Below are 22,521 nucleotides of genomic sequence, written 5' to 3' on the forward strand. Positions count from 1 at the left end.
GTTGCAAGTGAGGAATTCGAAGGCCAGCATTTTTGGTTGCGAAGTAGCGGTGAGGAGACGCCCACAGGTCTGGCTGGAAATGTAACGTTCTATTGTTGAATGTCCTTGGGACAGGGCCCATAACGAGCAAGCAATGAATGACATGAATTGAATGGGATGCGCAATAGCGTAGTGGACGATAAGGCAGGACGTTCCCAAGTCCATCTAGCTTCACGACACTACAGATCCGGCCAGGAGCACAGTGGTTTTTGCAGACTGCATTACGCACAGACGCGATGGAAGTTTCACATATTATGTGAGTGAATGTTCATGCGTTTTCATTGCGGGATGAGGGAATGATGAATGGATGCATGGACAGATGATTCCATTTAGGGTCTGCCATGTACATGTGTTTTTTGATTCAATCCCCTTCCCCTGCGCTATGTGATGCAAGGCTGCCATAGTGGGACTTACGTCTATCTGCCCTTGTCGGATCCTCCCTGTCTCGACGCGCCTTCATACACTTGTGTCTAGGCACGTTACTAATCCCATGTCATGGGTTCTATCTTGACGGACGCATGCACAGTAACCGACGTTGCCAATGGTGTATTAACCTCGATTGGTTTCGTTATGTATCGATACTGATTTAGGGGTGTGTATATTCCTTTGGAGTGGGCTAGCATGCATATGGGTGTGGATTTGGTGTGTTGAATGAAGATAGTGATGCATCATGTGTCCTGTAGTGCAATCGGTTAATTTGTGTTTCATTTTGGTGACAGGTATCTCCTGCCCTATTGCAGATGCCATCTGTACGCCACTCCTCCAGATGGATTTTACTCTCGACACCTCCAGCTTCGGGTGAATCAGTGGAGCACCATTACGATCTTATGGGACGATCGCCAATGGGCCACATGCCCTTACGCTGTTCTGGTGGCTAGGTGCAACATTTCGGCCTTTCAGCTGGACTAGTGCCTGCCTCATGGGACGGACCTGCGGTTCTTGCCGCTTCCATGTTGCCTTTTGGAACGTTGATGTTGGCCCTGTGTGCCATGATGGTACAGGGCGTCACACAAGTGGAAGCTGGTCAATTATTGCAGATGCAGCCCTCGGAGATGATGGATGTTTTGGTGTTATTTTACAAATTGCTGTGAGGCCTTTGTCATTTGGATGTGCATTTAAATTGTATTCCGATATTTGGCGTGTTGCGTTATTCTTTGCAGGTGATGTGGCGATTTTCGATTTGTGGCGGTATGTATTGCGAGATGATCTGCATTGTGTTCCGCCTTCTGAGTTGAGTTGTGTGGTACAGTACTGGCCGCTTTTGCCTACGTAGCACAGTGTGGTCACGGATAGGGGCTGCCATTGTGACTGTTTACATGATGTGCTGTTCAGGGGCGGGGGATTGGCTTTTGGCCGACTGGTGCCTGTCAGCCAGGTCGATTGATGGTATGATGGGATGTTCAGAATGTGGCTGGTCACAGGTGCCTGTGTTTGCGTGCGTTTGTTGGAGGGGGACTGGGGTCATGTCCATTGGAATAGCTTCTGTATTCATGCCATCTGTGCCCTGCAGCTCCCATCGGCCCCTCTTGGGATGTGCCTGGCTGCTCAGTCACCCTGCCAACTTGTGTGGTACATGCTTCTGCTGATGGTTGGTTTGTTTACTGGCAAGAGTACAGGGCTGGTGCAATCCCCCTCAGGATGCTGTTTTGGATGTTGCCTTGCGCTGGTGGCAAGCGATGGGGGACTACTGTTGTTTTGTGTCATGTGTTCTTGATTTCCATTTTGATGTCTTGTACCTTCACATGCCTGTGCTGCATCAGTACGGCTATGGTGACATGCCGTACATGGATGCCCACTCACGGGGCGCTTTGAACACCTGCATGCATTTCTACGTTGGCATGCATGGGTGAATTGTAGATTTCACTGGTTGCATGGTGTGAGTACATTGCGCCTGCCAGGAGTTGTGCAATGTGGCCAGGGAGTGGAGTACAGGCACTCAGTGGGCCATTTACGGTTGGTTCACGATGCCGTATTTCTCGCCATGGCGGAATGGTCCATTCCGCCATGCCTGATGGCGTTAGGTACATGTCCGCTAGGGTCGGAATTGGCGTACCGTTGCACCATGGTGGTGTTTGCGGTTTGGCATGGTGCGCGCGCGCGTGCTTAGTGCAGTTAGCGTTGGCGTTCACTACGGTGTCGCTAATGGCTTCGTACTTTGCGGTGACGGGTCATAGTCGCACCGAGCGCTTTTCGATGGCGGTATTGCATTTCCGCCATCGTTTTCCCCTTTCCGCAAGGGTCGTAATGAGGGCCACTGTATCCTTGCTCCAGGACCTTTTGAGAATCCTAGAAAAACGTTGTCATCTTTCTATTACCATTATCCAAGGCATCAAAATACCCAGGAAGCCGCGGAGCGGCTGCGGAGTCTTCTGCAGAGTCTTTTGGCACCTAATAAGGAAAGACACTGTATCCCTGCTCCAGTACCTTTTGAGAATCCTAGAAGAACTTTGTCCTCTTTCTATTACCATTACACAAGGCATCAAAATACCCAGGAAGGCGCGGAGCTGCCGCAGAGTCGGTTGCAGAGTCTTTTGGCACATGACAAGGAAAGACACTGTATCCCTGCTCCAGTACCTTTTGAGAATCCTAGAAGAACTTTGTCCTCTTTCTATTACCACTATCCAAGACATCAAAATACCCATGAAGCTGCGGAGCAGTCGCGGAGTCTGCCGCAGAGTCATTTGGCACGTGACAAGGAAAGACACTGTATCCCTGCTCCAGTACCTTTTGAGAATCCTAGAAGAACTTTGTCCTCTTTTTATTACCATTATACAAGGCATCAAAATACCCAAGAAGCCGCGGAGCTGCAGCAGAGTCTGCTGCAGAGTCTTTTGGCACCTGAAAAGAAAAGACACTGTATCCCTGCTCCAGTACCTTTTGAGAATCCTAGAAGAACTTTGTCCACTTTCTATTACCATTATCCAAGGCATCAAAATACCAAGGAAGCCGCTGAGCGGCAGCGGAGTCTGCTGCAGAGTCTTTTGGTCTTTAGGCTCTGCAGGCTCTGCGGCGCTGCTCCAAGATCAAGGCCTCTTCAAACCCTCATATTGCGAATAACAACTGACACCTGATTGTCACAACCACTTCTTACAGAACCCGCGGTAAGTGGTGAGATAGGATAAGACAAGAGAACTGTTGAAGACTGGTACCAGCGGCCCTGCCCCCCCTGCCCTCACAGCCAAAAAACGCTCACCCCCGTCCAGCCGCGACCCACGACTACACCTCCTGGGTGCTGAAGATTGGTAACAGCATCCCTGCCCCTCCCCCCACCCCACCTGTGTCCCCACAGGCAAACAACAATCACTCCCGTCCAGACGCAACTCGCGACCACACCTCCGGAGGCGGAGCCTTGATCACCAGTCCGCAAAGCCCTTGCTCAGCAGATCCTGCTGACTAGCACGGCACAGCTTCCCAGTGTCCACGTAACGACAGAGCGGGCCGCTCCTCCCAGTCTCGCCGCCGCCTCTGGACGACTGCACAGTGCCTGCTGAGGGAGACCGCACCCCTGAAGCCTGGAGAGTACGCCACATTCTACCACCACTCAGCACCAGCAAAAGGCCCGATACAGTCCTTAAAAACAGATGTGCACAACACAAACTCACTATCTTCCAACTTACAACGCATTGGAAAATATGAAATAACTGGCCAGTGACTTCACAGACGAAGTGTATGTTCTACTTTGACCCAACTGATCTACCCGAAGACAGGAGACGGCAGCGGATCTCTCCCCTTTGATCCTGTCCAGCGCTGCACGAGCATCCCTGCCACAAGAGACACGGGAGCCATAGGAGACAGAACCCATTAAAAGAACACTCTGATTTATCAGAGCACAGGAGACTGCCGTGGCTTTCTCCCCTTTGATCCTGTCCAGCGCTGCACAAGCATCCCTGCAACAAGAGATAAGGGAGCCATAGGAGACGGAACTCATTACAAGAACACTCTGATTTATCAGAGCACAGGAGACTGCAGGGGCTTTCTCCCCTTTGATCCTGTCCAGCGCTGCACGAGCATCCCTGCCACAAGAGACACAGGAACCACGACAGACAGAATTAATCGCAAGAATACTCTGATCAGTCAGAGTACAGGAGACTGCAGGGGCTTTCTCCCCTTTGATCCTGCTCAGTACTGCATGAACATCTCTGATACGGGAGATCAAACTCATCACAGTACCCCCCGCGACAACCACTGAATCCCAGTGCAGACCGATCGAACCAAACTGAGCATAGGAGACTGCTGGGGTACCCCCTCCTTTAATCCAACGCTCACATAGAACTACGATACGGAAAAATGCAAGGACCACATCCCTTGAATCCCGTGCCCCAGAAACCCAAAACGTTCCATTCAAACTCCCAAACAGACTCTAATATCGCAGTTTGGAAAATGCCAGCATCGACCCGGACACAAAAAAAGCCGGCGACAGGCCCAAATACAAGACTGAGAGGAAAACTTGGCACAGTAATTGACTCATCGCAACTAACGATGGAACAAGCAATACAAAAGAAGAAACCAAACAACCATGACCCCGAAAATCGATCTTTCCAAAATAAACTGGAAACAAATTCCACGAAGCAAGAACCCACCAAACAACCTGTCGAGTTGGAAAAGACAAACATTCCGGACGAAGATCACACTCCAACTGAATGGGATCTAGCCGGAAATCTACAATTAGCAAACCAGGGCAGAACAATTGATGAAGCTATCCCTAAAGTTCACAGAGATACTAACCATAAACATCCCGCGGACTGCCAGGCCAACACCCAACATGAGACATCAAACACAACTTATCTCTCCAAGAGGATGCCAGCAGAATCTAACTTGGTAAAAACCCTCACAAACCCATCATCGTCAACAACAAAAGAGCTCTGCAACAATCACGAAAACAAACAACAAATCTGCAATACAACTCCTGATCCAATATCAAGAAACCTGCAGCAAAATATGAATCTTGTACCCGAGAAATCGCTGAAACCACCAAGCCCAACCCAGACCCCAAGATTGTCAACAGCCGGGATGGCAAAGAGAGAAAAAGCAAAATTAGCTAAGCTTCAATGACTTCAAACCCATACAGCTCAAAAACTCCTTAAATAATCTCTACTTCACCAATCTAATGTAACAACAAGCAAGGTCCCACGCTTATCATTAGATATTACTGAAATAGAATCCATCATGAACAGTGCGGAAAGAAGGAAAGAAATATTTGGGGGCTCAATACAATCAGCAACACCAAACTGTATCTCCACACCTCTGGTCAAAAACACCAAGGCACAGAACAGCGGTCAACATCTAACCAAAAAAGACCCAGCACATGCAATGGTAAAAAAGGAACAGATAACACCGCAATTTACCTGTGAACCTGAAGAATCCTTCCACATCCCATCGTAGAAAAACGACAGCAAGCGCCCAATTCCCACAAAAGATGTCCCGAAACAGAATAGTGGCATAAATGAAGACATTTACAACGAAAGATTACCAACAACAATGCTAGAACTTCAAAACATGCTATTAGCAGTAGTCTCTCAATCAATGATACCATTCCTCAAACTACATGAAACAACTAAAGACAACATACGAGAGCAAGCAACACTACTAGCAATGATAAACTCAAAGCAAGTACACACAGAAGACTTTATAACAACTGTAGAAAAACGCCTAGACTCAGAAGCCGAACAATCTCGTATCTGGCAACAGAGACTCTTCGAGATTGCAAGAGGAGACAGAGGGGAGAAAACCCAACTTACCAAGGAACTTATGGCATGGCTCAAAAACCAACAACGAAAAACACCTCCAATACAGAATCCGGCAAAAGAACGAACGGAAAAATAAATCCCTGTTTGCTTGGTACCAGAAAAACACAACCTCAACCAACAGAGATCCACCCCAACAACAGAATTTGCCTCCTCACCAAATCAAATTGCAAACTTCTCAATTGTCCAGACAGCTAACACAAGTACAACAGATGTCCCAGAAAAAACAAGCGCAAAAGACAATTTCCAGATCTTTGCCCAGGGAAAGAAAACTTCCAAGGAATGTGTCAAAAAGACAACCAAACATACACCGAAACAAACCGGTTCAAGAGCCTTTCTATGAAACCTTACAATCCCGAAACCCATCGCAGAAAACAGAACAAAAAACCAAGTGAAGAGTGCCACATCGAAACAAATAATACAGACTGCGCCATCCAAAAAAAAAAACAACAGTGGCCCCCGCAACAAACAACGAAGATCTCACCCCAACATTAGACGACCTACTCAATCTAACAATGCACAAGGATCAGTCAACACAAGAAGCCACGAAAACAAAAAGCCAAATAAACGACTCAAGTCTCCTAATAATTGATGAATATATACCGAGCCAATCTGACATCTCCATCCCATTATGTGAAGAAATCAGAGACGGATCGATGACATACTCCAGTGATGACACAATAGATCACGTAACTTACGATGAAATCTCCATTTCTCTGCACAATGAAACAAGGAATAGCACCAGATCTATATCTTCTGTAGGCCGACCATTGCAAGAAAGAACCGATAAGAAAGATCCCAGAGAACCTCTCAAACCCAGGCCCAAATTAACAGAACTATCACAACCCATATTCACCAATCCATTTCGACAAATAGAAAATCATAGTGTGTGGTTAGAAAATATCATTCACAGGCCCACACCGTTGGTACTGAACAGAGCAAATATATTACTACTCTTCCAAGCAATTCCAAAACTGAATCAAATACGCACTGGAGATATTGAGCTGGTTACCTTTGAAGATGAATTGTGTAATGACAAAATATCACTGAAACTACACGAGAAAATAACCATGGAAAACATACTAACAACGAAAGAGACATTATACAAACTTGGTTTCAGATGCACCCCGGATAGAAATCCAAAAAAGAAGAAATTGATAAATCAGGAAAGTTAACCAAGCCCGTTGCACCAATCCAAAAAGAAACGTGCACTACAAAGCAAGCAAAGCCACAAGCTACAGATACAAACATTGACCATTCAAGGACATCACCTGGACACAATACACATCCAATCAGGCGCAATTTTCAAAGAGAATACAGCAAAAACAGTGACACCGAGAACAACTTCCCAATCAGGCGCGAATACGAAACAGAAGGTAACTTAGAAAACCCAATCAACACTTATCTGAGCAATATCTCATAACCATCAACCAACCGCAAGCACACTTGGACCTTGTGCTCTTGGAACACCAGGGGCAATGTCCATCTCTTTAACCATCCACCACCTGAACTTGAATCACACCAGATCATCTGTCTTCAAGAAGCTTGGGTCACTCATACCCCTTGCTGTGATGGCTTTCTACCTTCCTAAACCCAGCACCCACAATATCCAAAGGAAGACCAACGTCAGGCTTACTAACCCTAATCAAAATTGACCCAACATGGACCATAATTTTCTCTGAAAACATCTTAAACTCCACCCTTCCAAAACAACAAGAAAGAACAATCTCTATCATGAATCTCTACTGGAACCCTGCAGCAATAAATCATTAAACTTTCCTTGATGGTGTCTTCCTAACAATAGACAAACTCATCAGCAAGTATAAATCGATTGAATTTATGATATGCGGAGATCTAAACATTCACCGATGGTGTCCTGATGGACAAACTATCCCACACAAAGATCTGACAACACATGCCAAAAGATGGACAAAAGAAACTAACATCCGCAACCTCTCACTCATCGACCACTCCATGGACGAGTCAAACAAGATACTACTAACTTGGGTCCGCAGAAAATCGTCGGCTGTCATCGACTACATCTATCTTTCAAAAGAAATAGGTGATTCCGTAGTAATAGTTAGCATCAACAAAACAACAAAAAGCGACCACAACCAGCTTGTTATACACGGTCGAGACATGTCGCAACAATTACAGTCTCACACAACTACCCCATTGGAAGTTTGCACAACAGGCAGAAAACTGTGCATAACCCAACAAGCAACAACTACGCTTACAAAACAATTTCTGCAAACAACAATGCCTGATGCGCAGAAACTAAATTATCAATGGCTACTAATTCCCTACTACAAGCAGATGACACCACAATTAGAGAATACCCACCTTCACTCCTACAACAAGGAGCTAGCCGAGAAGAAAAAGATACTGAGAAAGACCCTGCAACGTCTAAAGAAAACGAAAGACAAAGACACATCCACAAAAATCAAAGCGGCAAAACAAAACTACAATAATTGGACTAAATCCCATCGTATGATTCTTCTACAAACCGACGCATAGGCCATCTTAGAAACATACAAGATCCACAATCTTAGAGAGCTATGGAACATACTGAATAACAACTCAGCCAACCAACAGAAACTCATTGGAAACGTGACAGAACAAAGATGGATCCAACATTACTCGAACATATATAAAGCTCGACACCCAGAAAATGACAACAAACCTCTGACTAAGAAGACAAAGTGGAAGGGACTTTGTGACAACCAAGACATCATGGACATGATACAAAAACTAAACATATCCCGCGTCCCTGGCCCCGATGGGACCAAAACGCAACAAACAGGAAAGACACGCAAGCATGGGCCAACCTTATGAGCAACATCCTGGTACTAATAAACAACCTGAACCAGATACCCTCGTCGTGGAAAACTGCAACAATAGTACCCATCTACAAAAAAGGACCAAGAGACGACCCAGCAAACTTTCTCCCAATCGCCCTACTAGATCCTTTGGGGAAGCTGTTTGAATCTCTTCTTCTGCAAAAACTCAAGAAATGGGCAAACACAAGTCGCCGCTTTGCAACCAGACAAACTGGCTTCACTCCAAACGTTGGCACAAACGTCAACTTACTTTTGCTGAATCTGATTAAGCATGAAGCTATTGAAAAAAAAAAACAATATATGCAGCCTTCATAGATCTGCACATGGCCTTCGATGGAATCTCCAAACAAAAACTATGGGATAAACTAGAAACATGGAAATGCCCAAACGACATCTTAGGACCAATCAAACAACTTTATTCAAACACCTCAATAACAATAAGACTACCCAGAGAAGGACAAACGACAGCGAATATCCCCACCTCTAACGGTCTAAAGCAGGGCTGTCCCCTAGCAGCCACGCTGTACAACCTTTTTACAGCAGATATTGAGACCCACTTCAAACTAGATGCCTTGAATCCACCAAAGATTAACTCAACACCAGTGAAAATCATGATGTATGCGGATGACATCATCGCACTGGATAAAACAACCTCTAGACTGCAAAATAGTCTATCACAACTAGGCCAATACATGGATCACAATGAACTCACGATCAACACAAAGAAAACAAAAGTCATGCCCCTGACCAAAATTCACTACAAGAAGGGAAAACAACTAAAACTGCGACTAAAGGGCAATCAGCTAGACGAAGTATCTACATTCAAATATTTGGGAATTAACATAAATCAATCAAAATTGGAAAAGGAATAGACTACCAAACTGGAAGACAAAATCCAATCACTAGTGAGACAAGGATGTGTAATACAGCGCACGTACGGAAAATACTCATTCAAACCCATAACAACGTACTTCAAGCAAAAAGTGACCCCAACTATTGTATATGGAACTGAAGCAATGATGAACGCCACCACATATAACTGGACAAAATTAGAAGCCTGCTTCTGGCGCAAGATCCTGCAACTCCCACCCTCATTTCCGATGCCCAGAATAAGACATGAAGTAGCAGTACAATCAATCAGTTTGATCGTCCTATGGAAACATCTTGATCTATACCGTAAACTGATAGCGGATGAAAAAACACTTGCAATTCAAATCCTAAAATCACACCTGAGCTCAATGAACAATACCATCCTTCGTAAATGGTAAGACAACCTTGATCGACATCTGATAGACAAAGACATTTCCCACGAATTGCTCACTTTGCATCCCCAACAAGCAAAGATAAAGCTGATGACAAATGACTGGATAAAAACAAATAACCACAAAAGAAAGTACAGTCTGAATCTACAATGCAAAACAGACATAAGAGCAATCAATAATCTGCCAGCCTATTTGACTATCTTCCCAGATAACAAGATTCGAGCAACGTACCTGAAAATACGGATGAACATCATACCTACCCGCTTCTACTTAGCAGAAACGAGGCTGATCCCATCTACGGAACAATTCTGTCGCTTCTGTCCAGAGACACAGAAACCAGAAACATTACACCATCTCCTGATGGAATGCGACAACCTCACAGCACAAAGACTCCAATTCGGTGCCTTCTATAAGATCTCGGAACAAAACATGGAGGCAGAAGAAAGATGGGCACTGATGCTAAATGGCAAATCAAAGAAACAGATTTTTACAATATGCCAATTCCTTCAAGAAATACTAGTTAGACAAAGACACCATACACTAGGAACACGCAGAATGGAACATTTCTTAGAAACAGTGACAAATGAAAAGTTTAAAAATTAAACTATACCATTTTAAATAAAAAAATAAAAAAAATGAGTATGCATGTACTGAGGAGTTCTAAATTGCAAAGCAGCTGCTTTGGAATGGAAAAGGGCAGTTTTCCAACCTGGCCTTTTGCAGGAGCATGGTTTGCAATAAGATGGGAATGATGGTGAGCATATATATGTTGGCTAGGACCCACAAGCACATGCCATGTCAAACTAACTGTGGGCAATGGTGCATCGGTGGAACACATTTAAACTCTTGGAGGGACAGTGCACACCACTGGGAAATGCTAATGATTGCATAACTTTGTAATGCATTCTTGAAGCCTACCAGTAAACCAGGCAGCCCCTCCCTGGTATAGCTGCTTAATTCGTAGTTGGGCACATTTGCACCTGCTCCAGATCCTGCAATGACTAGTTGCATGGAAGTCCCAGTCCCAGAGGGTTCTGTCCCTGAGAGCTGCGTTTGCGGGGGAGGCCTCTCTACCAAGTGCAGAACTTTACCGTTGACATCTGAGGAAGAAAATAAATGGTAGGCATCAAACTAGGACCATATACCATAAGACAAGAGGACTGATGTATGTCACATAGGCTAGTCAATACCAATCATTAAATAAATCATTATATGCCCCAACATCTAAATAAACTAGGATTAGCTCACACTTCTTGCAATTTTTCAAACACTGTTCCCAGGTTTCAGATCGTCATGTGCTCAGTTCCCACACTACTGCAACATCATTACTCTTAGCTAACCTGCGCAGCTGAGGGAACTGGGAATGTCCCTTACAATAGACCATTGCATTACTCCCCCTACCCTTTTCAATCTCATATTTTTGCTGGGCGTTGTGTTTCATTGCTACAGCAGTGTCTGTTTCTCCTGCACACAGCGGAAGAACAAATTACTTACCCCCGGTAATGTTCTTTCGATTGGATGTTCCTCCCACGTATTCCTCATCTTTCGTATCTTCCATACAGCGTCAGCTGCTTCAGAAACTTTTTTCTCAGCAGAGGGCGCTGTGCGTCGTCAACTCAATGCCCCTCGACAACCTCTATCCGCTCTCGAGCATGACATCACTGACTGTATATATAGCACACACTGCGCTGTTACTTCAGTTCTAGTTTCTCCTCTCTTCAAAAGCACAGACATTTGCGAGGTCAAAATGACCAGACGGTAAAAGAGAGGTAGGTGTTATGCACAGAAATTCTTCTGAGGGGCAGGATTGGAGAGGCGATGAGGAATACGTGGGAGGAACATCCAATTGAAGGAACATTACCAGAGGTAAGTAATTTGTTCTTCAAATGGATTGTGTCCTCTCACTTATTCCTCATCTTTGACACACCCCCAAAGCAGTATGATGTAGGCGGAGGGAACAAGAATGTATTATCACTTAACGCTGTGTAAAAACAACTTTCCCAAATGTTGCCTCCTGTCTCGATGCAGAGTCCAGGCAATACAACTTAGTAAATGTATGCAGAGAGGACCAAGTAGCAGCAGCACAGATGTCCTGCACTGGTACCCCCTCTGCAAAGCCGGTGAAGTGGTCACACCCCTAGTTGAATGCGCCTGTAAACCAACGTCTTTACCTGCTAATCTATAGCATTCTGATATGCAAAGTATAATCCAGCGAGACAAGGTTTGCATGGCCATAGCCGGTCCTAGTTTATGACCCGTGTAAACCACAAAATGTTGGTTGTCTTGCCTAAGTTTCGCCAACTTAGAGATGTAAAAGCTCAAGGCTCCCATAGGATCAAGGCGATGCACTCTCTCCTCCTTCTTTGAGGGATGCAGTGGTGGGTAAAAAGTATGAAGCACAATTTGTTGAGCTAAATGAAATTCTGAAAGGTAGAACGGACTCTCAAAGCAGCATTCTCTTTTGTAAAAAACAGTAAACGGTTTAAGTTACTTACCTGTAACTATTGTTCGCCTGCATGGGTCTGGCATGGATTCACATGCTCATGAATATTCCCCGTCGTCAGGCTGGGAATCCTCAGTAAAAGAAAAAACAGTTTCACTTTCACTTAAAAACTGTATTTCTCCTCTAAAGCAATCACTGTCCTCTGGGTCATACTGCCTCCATCCAATCACAGTCCTCTCCCTAAGCCCCTCCTATGGCAGCCATCTTCAGATTTGGTAAGCACCTAACTTTGCAGAATGACCAAGAAGAGCCACAGAGGGGTAGGAAGGAGGGTTTGCATCTGAATCCCTTCCAGACCCATGCTGGAGAACAATAGTTACAGGTAATCTTTCTCCACTCACTGACGAACCTCGTCAGCAGGCCTTTCACTGGAGTGCACGAGTGGGGGCCTGACATTCCGGTCGGCTCTGGCTTGCTTAGGCACCGGCGTCCTGCCCTATGTCAACAGCGGCTCTGTCCTCCGCTACCGTAAGCCTGGAAATGGCCTCTGTAATCTTCTTGCATTGAGGATCTGGAAGGCTGTCTGTACGAAGTGGAGAACCTTTTTGAAAACCTGCTCGACTTTCCCCTGGAGGAGCGAAAGGAAGCCGAGCAGTGCTGCTGGAGAGTGCCCAGGGAACTGGTAGTCTCTGTATCCGTCTTGATGGCCTGGACGGACTTGTCGACACCCTTGCCAAACAGATTTTCCCTGTCAAAGAACATGTCCAGCACCTTCACTTGGACCTCCTGATGTAAATTAGTGTCTTTCATCCAACCCTGTCGACGAAGGCAGACACTGTTCCAATTTGCCAGAACCCTGTGTCGGCAACGTCCAATGTCACTGTGATGGCGTGATCGGATGGAACTTCCCCTTCCTGGAAGACAGCGAGGGCTTCCATCTTCTTATTGTCGGGGAGGAACTCCAGGATCGGTCCTAGCTTGTACCACAATTCCCTGCCGTACCTGGCCAGTGCATTGGCCATCTTGATAGTAGACGCTGCGGTGTAAATCACCTTCTTTCCCATTGAGTCCATGCTTTTCCCCCCACTGCCCACAGGGACCGCAGATGACGAGGACAGGTCAGCCGACCGTTTCCTCGCAGCAGCCGACACCACTGAATCAAGCAATGGTTGTGACCTCAGGCACTTAGGTGCATAGTCCAGCAGCCTATATTTCCTTCTCCAGCCTATCCTGCTTGGCTGGAGTTGTGCACAGGTTCTTCATGAGGGCAAGTCCCTTCTCCCAAACATTGTCCAGAAAAGGCACCGCCACAATCGTCTTCTTCTTGGCTTCGCGCCTTTGATACAAGAAGCCCTGCTTCTTGATTTCCTCAGGCACCAGCTGGAATAGCTCAGAGGCCCTGGTGATCATGGAGTGGAAGATTCCCACCTCATCCGCTGACGACACCCTATGTGCAGCATCCAAACGTAGTGATTCACCGTCCACTGCGACAATGTCTTTGTCATCATCCGTCGTTGTGGCCGTATCCGTTCCCGTACCCGTGTCTGGGTCTGCTGGGGGAGAAGGGGCCTGACGTGGTGGCGGAGGTTAAAATAGGGGCTTCAGATGATGCTTCCTCGTCTTTGCTGGAGGCTGATCGGGGACCTGGGGGACCACAGGTACCGGGGCTGGAGGCATCCGCATCTGGATCTCTAACACCAAGGTGTGTAGAGTCGACAGAATATCCAAGGAAATGTCCCTCGGGTGAGATGGTAGAACAGGAAAACTAGGCCCTGTGCCGTCGTCGCCGTCGTCCTCCTCGTCAACATCTTCGTGGACTGTATGCAAAGACACCTGATCTTCGTCGTTCGTGGACAAGACCTCCATGGTTTGGCCGACAGCCTGGGAGGGCTGTTTTGGGGCCTCCTCGTCCCCCCATTTTTTCCCTCTTGAGGGTCTTGATCAGGGGCCTAGGCCGGTTTCACCCCTTCTGGTGTACCTGCAGACTTTGCCAAAGTCACTGCGGCAGTGTCGCGCCTTGGGGGCAGGGACACTTTCTGAGCCGTGGGAGCTACCCTCGTAGGATCAGCACCCATAGCTGCTGTGGTAGTAGTAGTCATCGACGGAGTCGCCGACAAGGTCTTTGCCTGTGCTGTTTTTTTATTTTTTTTTTAACTTTTCTTTATTGGCATTTCAAAACTCAAACAAACACACAGTCAGAATCCCAACCAACATCCCTTACCCCCTGCCCCCCAAACCCCGTACACCCCATCATGGCTGGTTATTCATCTGTCCTTAATATGATACTTCAAACGTGAATCATACATTAGTGCGAGTCAGTTTGTGAGCCTTTTCGGTGAATCATTCAAAGTTTGTTAGAATTTGGCAATAGGCCCCTCTACCCATATTTCGCCCCACTTCCTCATTGCACAACCTCAACCGCAGGCGATACTGCATCCTCAGCATCATGTTGTGGAAGCAGGTAGTTAGTGTACGCATCCCACATGCTCATATCATGACTCCCGCATCGATACAGTGACCCCCACCCACTCTCCATATTAATACAGTACATTATATCAGCTTTCCATTGTGAGATTTTGGGGCTCCACTTCCTTACCCACTGCATTGCTACCTGTCGTTTAGCCAGAATGAGAAGCAACCCAACCAATTTTCTAGTGCACTTGGGGACGTCCTTAGTATAGCCCAGTAGTCCAAACAGAAGGTCTAGGTCCACTGACCGGCCTATAATTCCACCAAGCGTATCAAATACCTCTCTGCAGAACTGTTGTATGTCTGGGCAGTCCCAAGCTTAATGGAGAAAGTCAGCTTGTTTCGCCTGGCATCTATAGCATCTCCCTGAAATACTTAGGAAGTACCTCTTTAGTTGGGCCGTTGTATGGTAGAATTGATGTATGTACTTAAAATGAATCAACTTGAACTTGGCGTTAATAGCCCTTTTCCTGGTCACCTCACAACAATATTTCCATGTGTCAGCTGGTATCTTTCTTCCGAGCGATCTTTCCCATTTCTCCTGTGGCAGCAACCCTGTGATTCCTCTGGTTTGTATGTACAATGAGTATAGTCCCGATGTTACCTTGCGGTCGCAAGCCCCTAAGTAGTTTATCCAGTATGGGGGAAATCTGAGGCTGCTCAGGGAACGTGGTGAACACTAGACGCAGACTCTCTCTGAGTCGGTAGTATAGGAATATGTCCAGGGCCGGCAGTGTCCCCATCCACCTTATCTCTTCAAGCATTATAAACCACCCTTCAGGGAATAAGTCTCCGAAGTGCGTGATCCCCAGATTCTTGACCATCTTCACAAACCCCAGCTCACTAGTGATCGGTATCCCTGGTGTGTGTATCACCGGGAGTCGGGGTGAGTACAGCACCCCCCCCCTTTTTGCGTTCTAATCTAACCCAGGCCCTGCATGTGATCTCCACCAGATTCCACGGGTGGTGAGTTCTGTGCGGCGCCATCAGTACCACTGATCTAAGCAAGTCTGGTGCGGCCACTGCTCTTTCCACCTCCACATATCTTCTATCTCCCTGCATCTCATACCAGTTTGTAAGAAACCCGGCTTGCCGCACGTTATAGTACGACTCAAAATCAGGTAGCTCCAGCCCTTCCTGGTGTATCAGCGCTGCCAGTTTGTCCCAGGACATTCTGGCTGGTTTCCTGCCCCAAAAAAATCGTGACATAGCAGTTTTTAGGCTGCTAAAATAGTCTCTCAACGCCGTTATTGGGACATTTAGGAAGACATAAAGGAACCTAGGGAGCAGGGTCATCTTAACTATGGAGATCCTGCCATATAGGTTAAGGGGAAGGTTCTTCCATCTCAGTATAGCCTCTCGTGCCTGATCCAGAACCCTCAGGTAGTTACTGTGGTACACCACAGTCAGGTTCTTGGCTATGTAGATGCCCAGATAACGAGTTTGAACCATGTGCCACTGGAACCCCCAGCCATCTTGGTATTGGTCAACCGCCTCGGTCAACGGGAACAGCGCTGACTTCGAAGCATTCACTTTCAACCCTGATATTCCCTCACTCTTTCTGCGAATGGTTGTATCACCAAGGTGAAGAGCAGTGGTGACAGGGTGCACCCCTGTCCTGTCCCTCTTTCCAAAGGTATGGTCAGCGTTAATTGACCGTTCACTCTCACCCTGGCGGTCGGCTGTGTCTACAAAAATCGGATCATTGCTATGTAGGGCTCCCCGAGCCCCATACACTGCATCACCGTAAATAAAAAGGGCCATTCGACATAGTTGAATGCTTTAGTTGCATCCAGCAGTGCAGCCACCACCGATTCCTCCCGAGGTACCGTCGCCATCAGGCCAAACATCCTCCATAAACCATACCAGGTAGATTGGGCAGTAAGAGGAGCAGTCGTTCCCAGGTTTGTCTGGTTTCAGCAACACCAACACCATTGCTTCTCTTAGCGTATCTGGTAGAGTTCCAGACTCCAAACAATGCAGGAACATTACCAATTGATGGAGTGCTAATCTATTGGCATAGTGTTTGTAAAATTCGGCCGTGAACCCATCAGGTCCCGGGAATTTACCACTTGGCAGGGATTTGATGGCAGTCAATATCTCCTCTAGCGACAAGGGGCAGTTCAAACATTCTCTTTGGCTATTAGTGCACCAGTGCAGGGCTACCTGGCTCAGATATTGCTCGATCTCCGCCTGCGAGACGTGTATTTGTGAGGAGTATATAAGACTATAGAACTGTTAGAATTGATGGACTATCTCTAAGTCCTCAAACCTGTCCCTCCCATTTTCATCAGCTATTGCATGAGGTTTAGGTGGAAATGACCTAAAAAAAATGGTCGCATTGACCAAATGTTCTAAAAATGCTACCACCAAAGGTTCGAACACCAAAAGTTCGAACCTTTGGTGGCAGCATTGAAAAAAAAGGGGGCTGCTGGGGTGTCCCTCGCATTGCCCCAATCACTATACTTTATGGTATAGTGAGCGGGAGCTGCGGGGGACACCCCCGCAGCCTTCCGTTTAAAAAAGAAGAGAAAAGGACCCTGCAGCGCCGGTTCCCGATCACGGAAGTGAAAGGGAGCTGGCGCTGCAGGGAACTAGCGTGGAGATGAAGGTAAGTGGGGTTTGTTTATGTTCGGGGTGTGGGTGGGGGTGCTGAGGGTGAGGGTGGGGGGTATGTTGTGTGTGTGTGTGGGTGTGAGAATGTATGCGTGTTCGCATGCAAACTTTTGGTAGTTCGCACCTTTCTCATGCAAACGATTTGCCCCTGGTACTTTCAGCTGCGGGCAAATCACTCGGATTCATTGCATGAATCCTCCCCCCTCGTATCATCCAACGTATTGCTCTAGCTAGCGTTTGACCAGGCTTGCCCCCCCCCCCCAAATTGTCAGATCTTGTTCACATTACCCATATATTTGATCTCCCTGAGTGCTAGTGACTGGAATTCTTGCAACTGTTTCAAGATCTCAGCTTGTTCTTGATGTGTGGGGTTCGGGTTAGTCGTCTGAAGCAGCTGGACGGCTCATTCTTTACTGGCCAGTTCCTTCCTAATCTGCCTAAGAATACCTGTCTCTCTGGATATGCATTCACCACGTATCACACACTTAAGGCTCTCCCATAGTGTCTCAGCAAACTTCACAGAGCCCACATTCAGGTCAATAAAGGTGCCAATTGCTTCTGTTAGGCTGTCCCTGAATACTGTATCCGATAACCACTCACTCTTGAACCGCCACAGAAGTGTCCCCCTTGTCCGGCCATCTAACCTCACCTCCATGATCACAGGTGCATGATCCGAGAGTGTACGAGCCAGGATCCTCACCTCCACGACCCGGCCCACGAGTGAGTGGGAGACTAAGAAGAGGTCCAGCCTCAACACCGAACCATGGAAAGCAGAATGACAGGTTTATTGCCGCTCACCGGATTCCGCACACTCCACATGTCAGCAATATCCCATAAAAGGGTCATGTCTCGCAGGCGGTCAGTCCCTCTATTACCAGTGCCTCGGTTCCCCCAGATCTGTCTAGCTCAGGATGCATCACCGCATTAAAGTCACCAGCCTAAATCACCTCTCCAGTGATTAGTTCCCCTAATTGCCGATCTATCCAATCTAGTGTATCTATCTTGTCTTGGTTGGGTCCAAAGTAGTTGATCAGTGTGTATATTTCCCTTGAATGGTGCCCTGTACAATAAGACCTCTGTCCTCCCTTTCTTTTATCACTTTGGTTTGGTGGAACCCAGCCCTCGTGTATATTAGAGTGCCCACCCCCCTTGCATATGAAGAGAACAATGAGAAGTATTTGTGACACCCCCAAACTCTCCCGAATGCAGACTCTGTGTCAGCCATTTAGATTAGTCTACTGTAAAAACGCGACATCAACCGTGTGCCTCTGCATATATCACATTATTGTCCTGTGTTTAACAGGGCATTTGAGTCCCTGGACATTCTAAGTACAAAAATGAAGTGACGCCATTCCGGACTGTGTTTTTAGATTTCAGCGCATAGGGACTCGCCCCCATAATTAGGACAGATACCACAAATGACAAGAGTGTTGAATCGGGTGTACCGTGCTTGCTCCCCACCCCCACCGACAACCCCAATTTGGCAGTGATAACAGCCCCCAAGACCCTATCCCTTAGCTGATCACCCCAGCATATCAGCTAATAACCTTTACCAACCAGCGAGCAGAACTGGTGCCTTCGCATGTGGAGCAACTAAGAGCCCAGCCAACCCCTGCACCACTGAGATTACGTGATCTGCCAGCCCCACCCCAGACCCCAACCTATCTGATTCGATTGTTGTGTAACAATGAAAGGATATGAATCAACAGGCGAGGTATCACACATTATTCACCCGTTGTCGGGGTAGTCTCGGTTGCATTTCCAGGAAGGTCGTGGCCTCTTCCGGGGTATGAAAAAAGAATGCCCGGCCCTTGTGTTCTATTTGAAGTTTTACGGGGAACATCATGGCGTAACGGATTCTCTGTCCCTCAATTGTTTTTTCACCTCTAGAAACGTTCTCCTAGAGGCCTGGACTTTATCCAAGAAGTCCGGAAAGAGTCTGATAGCATCGCCTTTGTATGTCACTGCTACCTTTTCCCGGGCTTTGCAAGGGCTGTGTCCCTGTCTCGATAATTTAGCATCCGGGCGGTAATTGGTATCGGGGGTGCGCCCGGAATCGGTCTCCTCCCGCTAGGCACCCGGTGTGCTCTCTCCACAATATATACTGCTGAGAAGTCTTCCAGGCCCAGCGCCTCCCGAAGCATTTCTTCCACCAGGAGCTCCATGTTCCTCTGTTCCGCACTTTCCGGCACTCTGATAATTCGCAGATTGTTCCTTCTTGAACGTGACTCCAAATCATCATGTTTGTCAGTCAACTCTTTCAGTGCCCTTTTCACAAGCTTCATGTCTCTAACCAGGGAGGTGGATTCCTCTTCCACAGTCAATACTCAGCCCTCCACCTCGTCCAATCTCTCACCGTGCTTGTCCAGACGGACCTGCATGTGGTGAACTTTGCAGGTCAATGTGTCAATTTTCCCGTCCAAGGATTGTATACTGGACTTTAACTGATTGAACATCACTTTGATCTCTTGAAAAGCTCTGGTGGGGTCTAGTGCCGCAGCCTGGGGCTGTGTCTCTGGGGACTTCTCCATTGGTTTGTTATGTTTCACCTGAGACGGAGTTTCAAACTGTAACTTGGACTGCTGTTGCTTGCTTCCCTTGCCTGGTCTGGACATTCCTCACTGTTTTGAGAGTTGCCCCCGCAGGACGAGCTCTTAAATTCTGTGCGCAATTCTTTGAAAAGGCACCCCCTAACTCCAGGGGTTCCTCTGTGTTCTCCCTGTGCCAATTCTCAGTGGTCTTGTGGACCTGACTCCAATAGCGCTGCTTCGATGGTTAAGATTACTGGGTTCTGGGCGGGTATTCGTCTCACTCTTGCTTTGGCCCGCAGCACTCATGCAGCTTGATTCCTACCCTCTGGCCATTTCTGTGGTTACTTTGGATATTAGCCACTGCCTGGGCCATCCCCCGGTTGCCAACCAGGTCACTCCCTAAGGTTCTCCCCCTCTCGTGGTTTGTTGGTAGGATCACCACGGGGGCGAGGCGCAAGGACCCACCTCTAGTTTTGTGCTATTGTCTGCTCGCCCCCGTGAGCGTTGCCAACCTACCGATGGTGTCCGTCCCTACCCTGCAGTGTTCAACGTCGGTCCAGCTCTGCAGCGACGCGTTGTTTTCCGTTTTGTCAACTCAATATTCCTGGGGGATTGTAATGGCCACTCCGCCGATTTTCTCAGAATGTCTCCTCAAAGGGCCCAGTCGATCACAACCGCCTCCGAGCCACAGGTAGTCTGTCCAGCGGGCCAGGGGGGTTCCCTCTTACTTCCCGCATTGAGTGGTCATGTCCGTTAATGTGTTTCGACCTTTATCTCCGAGTGTGTGAGCAGTCTCCTCGTGTTTGTGAACTGAATGAACGGCCGTGTTTTTTACTCTCTTTGCAGGTTTCCTTTCCTTACCGCTTATTAGGCTCATAGGTCTTCCGGGCCTCTCTCACCCTCCCCTTTCGGTGTGCAATGGTCGTCAGGGGAGAGCAATCCGAACCTATTAGCACGCCTCAGTATTATTCTTCCATTGATGTAACGGGGGTGCGCGTATGAGGCGTGGTGTGCTCTCACCAACTGAGCCGTCAAGCTTCTCCCCGCCCGGTGTGCTGGGTCCAGTGGCATAGCCCAGGGACCGATTCAGTCCCGCTTCTCCTCAGGCTTCGTGACCCAGGGGGAGAACCATCCGCACCATGCAGTGCCAAAGCTCGAGTCAGCCCCCTCTCAGTCGTCCGCTTGTGTCCCTTTTCCACTGCGCACTGAGTTCTCAATGCTTCTCCTCCACTGCGGCGTACCAACCGTTAGCCCCGACCAGGCTGCAGCCAACCCCCCAGCGAGGGGTTCCTTGCTCAGGCTCCAAGTTTCACAGGTGTCATGTGTAGGGTATTTGCTTACTCTGGGACCAGCCCTGTATGTACTATAGCACCCTCCCACTCCCCCTTTCAGGTTTGAATACAATGCAAGACACGAAGAACTCAGTCTGGAAGAAATCCACCCACAAGAATGTGCTATACTTGCATTTATTTGACAATAAGCCAATTATATCTAAGTAGTATTTTTCAGCAGAATGGTATAATATACAATTTTAGCATTACAAGTTCATAATTTGCAGTTGAAATACAATAAACCTTACGCTCCTAGGTATCGCTGATTTTGGTGCAATCTTGTCACATCTATGACCCAAGCCACCCTTGCGCCTGGCGTCTTTTGCCCCCAGGACTGGCCTTGCCCCACTCTGTAACCGGCACGGAGGTGGGATATAACAGCTAAAAGCCTCTGCCCTCGAGTGATGGTTGGTTTCTGGGCACTGCTTTGCGTGCACGTCTCTCAAACAGACCAGGATGAGCCCACCCTGCCTAGGGCAGGTAATAGTTTCTTATTGGGGCCTCTTTGTCAAGCGTGACACGTTTGGCTTTCTAGAAGCTTCGCAGAAAAACACTTTGCGCAAACATGTTTTTGATGGGAATCTTCCATTTCTGCTTTGCGCTCTTCCCCCTCCCCCTGGAATTCGGCCTTATCAGCACCTGCAATGTCAAACTGTGCCTGTGGCAAGCGGTGGGAAGCGGTGCCGGGCTAGTGACTGCCCGCGGTGGAGCTCCTTGTGCAAAAATATAGATGTTGTGAACTGAAAAGCTTTTGCAGTTAACCCCTTGCAAGCACAGAAGGGCTCATGTTTAACATAGCTCACTTAGGCTTGTCATCTAGGCGGTGTTATTGCGTCACCAAACCATCTATGAAGCTCTGCCTGAGGGCGTGGCTAAATGGCTACGTGAGAGGACGTGCTCTTGGGGAGCTCCTACAGACCTGCAACCGATCCTTGGAAAAAACTAAGATTCCTAGAGAAAAAGCATGCTGGCAGCACACCCAGGGACGTATGAAGGTCCGGTGCATACATTGAGCACCGCGTGAGGCTGATCAACGGCAAGCAAGGGAAGCCACAGCCACGGGAAGAAAGCTGGCCACACGAGATCGGGAGAGTGGCAAAATGGCAGACTGCAGACAATGGGCCATAAACTAACCGCAGTGTCGCGGCCGCACACAGAGGTTGGTGAAGCCACGAATTAGCCCGCTGCGGCTTCATGTGATGTGTGGAGCCCGGCCTGTGAGCAACATAAGGACCCGGCCGGAGGG

At 47.6% G+C, this 22,521-nt stretch overlaps 1 protein-coding gene across 4 annotated transcripts in view; it reads right to left on the minus strand.

The window, feature by feature from the left end:
* The window catches only part of LOC138520683 (large proline-rich protein BAG6-like), a 1,763,116-nt gene that overhangs the window by 1,122,943 nt on the left and 617,652 nt on the right, over positions 1-22,521 (minus strand). For all 4 annotated transcript variants that reach the window (XM_069632954.1, XM_069632957.1, XM_069632956.1 and 1 more), the window contains one exon: positions 10,804-10,985. In XM_069632954.1, coding sequence (XP_069489055.1) covers positions 10,804-10,985 — 182 coding nt within the window. The remainder of the gene's footprint in view (positions 1-10,803; positions 10,986-22,521) is intronic.

The sequence above is a fragment of the Ambystoma mexicanum genome, chromosome 13 (assembly GCF_040938575.1).
Source record: "Ambystoma mexicanum isolate Mex_15411 chromosome 13, UKY_AmexF1_1, whole genome shotgun sequence".
Taxonomy (NCBI): Eukaryota; Metazoa; Chordata; class Amphibia; order Caudata; family Ambystomatidae; genus Ambystoma; species Ambystoma mexicanum.